The sequence below is a fragment of the Benincasa hispida genome, chromosome 8 (genome assembly GCF_009727055.1).
Source record: "Benincasa hispida cultivar B227 chromosome 8, ASM972705v1, whole genome shotgun sequence".
NCBI classification, from domain to species: domain Eukaryota; kingdom Viridiplantae; phylum Streptophyta; class Magnoliopsida; order Cucurbitales; family Cucurbitaceae; genus Benincasa; species Benincasa hispida.
Genome location: NC_052356.1, coordinates 10,640,142 through 10,644,936, shown reverse-complemented (window position 1 = coordinate 10,644,936; position 4,795 = coordinate 10,640,142). Strand labels below are relative to the sequence as shown.

The following is a 4,795-nucleotide window of genomic DNA, read 5'->3' as shown; positions in this document are numbered from 1 at the left end:
ATGATGACGAAGATAGTGACGGAGGGATTGGTCATCATGATCATGGTGATGTAGATCACCAAACAGTTGATGGTGATCAAACTATTGATGACCAAACAGCTAATGGTGGAGAAATTGGACTAACCCCTCTCCACGATCAGTCCATTCCTATTAACGACGAGTAGCCCATGTTTAGGCCGAACTGTTAATGCAGCCAATGCACATGGATGTAGTTGTTGAGGGCCAAACAATTGATGAAGAACGTACGGTCAATGAACCATCAATTGCACTGATCATTGAGGGTCAAATCATTGATGAACCATCCATAGTTATTGAAATTATGACAACCGAAGAACGTGAAGTCGATGAACCATTAATTGCACAGATCCTCAACGAACCATAAATTGGACCGATCATCAACGAACCATCAATTGGACCAATCGTCCATGAAGGTCAACTTCCTGAACAACCGTTCAATGTGCGCCACTTCGACCTGAATTCTCCCATTGAGTTACAAGATGATGTTGAACGGTTGGCAACACAAGAAGAGGTCACTTAAAACAAGGTACGACTATAGTATCAAATACTAACACACTTAAAACACCGTAGTCACTAACTTAGTATGTAATTGTAGGAAGAAGTTGAACGCCCTGAGCACTGTAAAAGGAAGAAGCCAGAAAAGTTTACACTTGAAGAGGTGAAAAGGGTAAAAAGGAGGTTGACTTTCAAAAACCACAACCCAACTCTAGTTTTCCCTAGACAAGCCCAACCATCTCCAAACGAGCCTCACCCACTTGTAAAGGAATTGAAACCACCCACAGGTAATATAAATTTGAACCCATTGGTCCTGGTCCCTGACTTTACCACTAGGATGGTTAGATCATATGACCCACTATCCCCCATCCTAAGTGTTTTATGGTCGGCATACTAGACATAGAGAGCCAAACCAAAAACAAAAAACGAAGAGCGAACAGTGGTGTATACATTCTGGCCAAGGATTTCTTCAAAACACTCAAGAAGAACACATGGGTTCTTGGGATGTAAGTATTTAATAGTTCATCGCTCATTTAATTATAAACGATCGTGTTGTTAATCATGTACGATCATATAGAATGATCTGCACGATCATGTTTTTACTAAGTATACAATCGTGTACATAATATCGATCGTGTAGATTTATCTACACGATCGTATAGATCAAAGAATACGATTGTGTAGACTGATCTACATGATCGTATAGTTTGATCTCAACGATCATATAGTTTGATTTACACGATCGTGTAGTTTGATCTACATGATCTTATAGATAAATTTACACGATCTCATAGATTAATCTACATTTATAATTAACTATACCATTAATTGCTTGTATTAGAAAAATCTCCATGACATCCACTTCTGCTTCTTTCTCTACTTGAATTTCCCCCTCTTCTTCTATTTAAAGAAGCTTGATTGTCTCTGCTCTCTAACTCAAAATTTTTGAAGTCATTAGACTGCCTATTTCCTCTACCACCACGTCTACCTCTTCTTCCACCAGATCTCCCTCTAGAAGAAGTTTGTATATGAAAAGCTTCTTTCGAAGGAGTAGAATCAAACCACTTCAAACTAAGCTTATAGGATTGAAGAGATCCCATTAAGCTATTGATGGAGAGAGTTGACAAATCTTTAGATTTTTCAACTGAAACAACAGTATGCTCATACCTTCTAGTCATGCTTCTAAGGATATTTTCAATGACTTTTTGTCCTTCAATTGGTTCTCCATTTGATCTCAATTGATTAACAATTAAGAGAATACGGTTGAAATTTTTTTTAATAGATTTAACATCTTTCATTCGAATGACATCAAATTCAACTCGAAGTGTTTGTAATTGTACCAATTTTACTTTTTCTTCTCCTTCGTATAAATTCTACAATCCATCCTATACAGCTTTAACAATCGAGACTCTTGATATCCTATCAAAAATATTTTCATCTATAGCTTGATAGATAAAAAAATAATAATAATGTCCTTTATCTTTCTTTCTAGCCTCTCTCAACTCATTAAGTTATTGTGAAAGACCATTCTCACTTTCAGGCTCCAAATATCCTCAACTAACAATATCCCAAAAATCTTGAGATCCATAAAGAACCTTCATTTGTTGATCCACCGTTTATAATTTTTTCCCTCAAAATGAGGAAGTTAAGGCCACATCATGTTGTTGGATGACATCTTTCAACTTTATGTTCTGATATCACTTTAAGATTCACTCTAAATCTCACAAACTTTGAAGAGAAGAAACTTGTTCTCTTATAAAACTCAATAACACACGAGAAGAATATTATTCTCTTGACACTCGATTTTTTTCTATTGATTTGATTGTCTTCCTTCACTTGATTAAAAATGAGGGAAATGAAGCCTTTATATAGTGCTCAAAAGATGTTTTCTAAAAGACACAAAATAAATGAAGTACATGTATACATACCATTCATGTACTTGAACAATTATATGTATCTACAAGTGCATGTATCAAGAAATTAGAAATTCATGTATTTGAAAATATATTTAGAAATGTATTATCCATCATCTATCTAGCTTAATTTCAAACAGAGAGTCGCGCAGATCTGAAAATTTTGGGAGGAAAATCGATGAAAATCTTGCAGGAGAAAGGATCTTTAATCGGGTTAGTCCGGTGAGTCTATGTCGGCACCACATGCTAAAGTTTAGGGATAGCCCAACATGAAAAAGAAGATTCAAAATTTCTCCCCACATGCAATTTCATGCATTGGGATAGCAAAGAAAAGCCGTTGGCAAGACACCTATATTTCGGAAAAATATTTGTTTGTATTTGGAGAAAAACAAAAAATATTAGATTGGATCGATTTTTTATTTAAAAAACCAATAAAAATGGAACCAAACCGACAATATATATACCCTTAAAAATAAACCCTAACATCAAGCATCTTTTAGTATTTTAACCGAATATTATGACGTTTGTAATTTTTTTATTTAAAAAATTACCAAAAAATAACAATCAAATTTCAATCTATTAAAAAAGAAAGACCCAATTTTAATCTAAAATTAGCAAAAACAATAAATTCGAAACAAAAGTATAAATAAAAATAAAAATTTGAAAGAAAAAAGAAAATACCAAAAACTGAAAAATCAAAATAAAAACAACTTTGCTCTTTATTAGACGTTGATTTGAATCTCTTCTTTGTAAAATCATTAGTTTGATTCAGTTCTTGGTTGGCCACAAAATTGATAAAATTGAACAACAAAATCGAACCAATTGTACTGACAAACAATAAATGGAGAAAGTATGAAAAAAAAAATATTTCATACTAATATAATACTAGAAAATTTTCCAAACATTACAATGGACATATTAAACACTATCCGTATAAAATCAATATAGGTCTAACATTTCTTAGACACGTATCAAACACTCAAACTCATTATATAATATAAGCATATAAATGAGTAAACTTATTAACATTCAATTTTCTTCTACAGAAATGATATATTTAAAAAGAAAAAATGATTAATTTATCAAACGTAAAACATATCTTTATTTTATCGGTGTTTTATACCATATCCATGCTTCTTAGAATATAAGATGGCAAAATTTTTCCAACAAGTATTTGATTTCAAAAGGAAGAAAAATAAATAAAAAACCAAAGCCCTGCATGAACATGTTCATACAAGTACCACAAAAATCCACCTAAGTTAAAATGGGTATACATAACCTAAAATTTACTTCATTATGGACAAAAGGGGGGTATATATTAGTTCATCATAGGTTGTCAAATCCCATATTTTCTGGTTGGGGATTCTTGAAAATTAGCTTGATCTTAGTTTTCTAGCCTTCAAAAAGACTATATATCATCATGCTCCCTCTTTTTCTTCTTGCCTTTAGAGGTAGATTCCAAATTATCACTTTCACTTTCTTCTTGCTGCATCCTTTCCTCTTCAGCCACACAAAATGAGATCAGTTCATTGAGAGTCCATTTGTGTTTTTGAGTGTTGTAACACACTTTAAGTTGAGTATATTGTGTAGGAAGAGACATCAAAACAAAGTGCACAAGAAGGTCTTCACAAATCTCTAACTTTAGAGCTTTGAGTTTTGTAGCGAGACTCGACATTTCTATTATGTATTCCCTTATGTTTCCCTTCCCGGTGTACCTCATAACGACGAGCTTAGTCAAAAGGTCTCTTGCCTCTTCATTTTCATTTTTAGCAAAGGATTGCTCTAGTTCTTTTAGGAAAACTTTGGCGTTCATGCTCTCAACAATCAAGTTTTGGTAGACCCTTGGAATTGACCGCTTAATGATCATCAAACTCATACGATTAGACCTATCCCATTTCTTAATTTTAGTATCATTAGGATTATCTGGGGTGGAAATGGGTCGATCCATCCTTAATGCAAGGTCGAGATCCATTAATCCAAGGAAGAGCTCAATATCTTCTTTCCATGTCTTGAAGTTTGCACCAGACAGAGCAAGCATCTGACCAACTTGAGCAGGCATATTAACAACCATGTAACAATTGAAATTCAATCATCAATTTCATAAATTAAGCAGTATATAACAATAGACTTTATGAACGAAAAACTAGATCCTTAATATCAACAACCTAATCTTCAAATCGAGGTATCAACTACTAGATATATTATTCATTGTAACAAATATATAGTTTTTAATATATACATTTGTTCAAGTTAACTTGAAAGCATCACAACGAATCACAGAGAGTAATCACTTGACCCTACTACATTTGGTTGCTAAGAAAACTCATTGAGTTTTAAATTTTAGATAGATAGTCATCACAATTTGAGCC

At 33.3% G+C, this 4,795-nt stretch overlaps 1 protein-coding gene across 1 annotated transcript; it reads right to left on the bottom strand.

Moving 5' to 3' along the window:
- Window positions 1-3,834: 3,834 nt before the first annotated feature.
- Window positions 3,835-4,497, bottom strand: LOC120083916. The gene has a single exon (XM_039039824.1). It carries the CDS (start codon window positions 4,495-4,497, stop codon window positions 3,835-3,837), a length of 663 nt encoding a protein of 220 aa, XP_038895752.1.
- Between the last annotated feature and the right edge of the window lie 298 nt (window positions 4,498-4,795).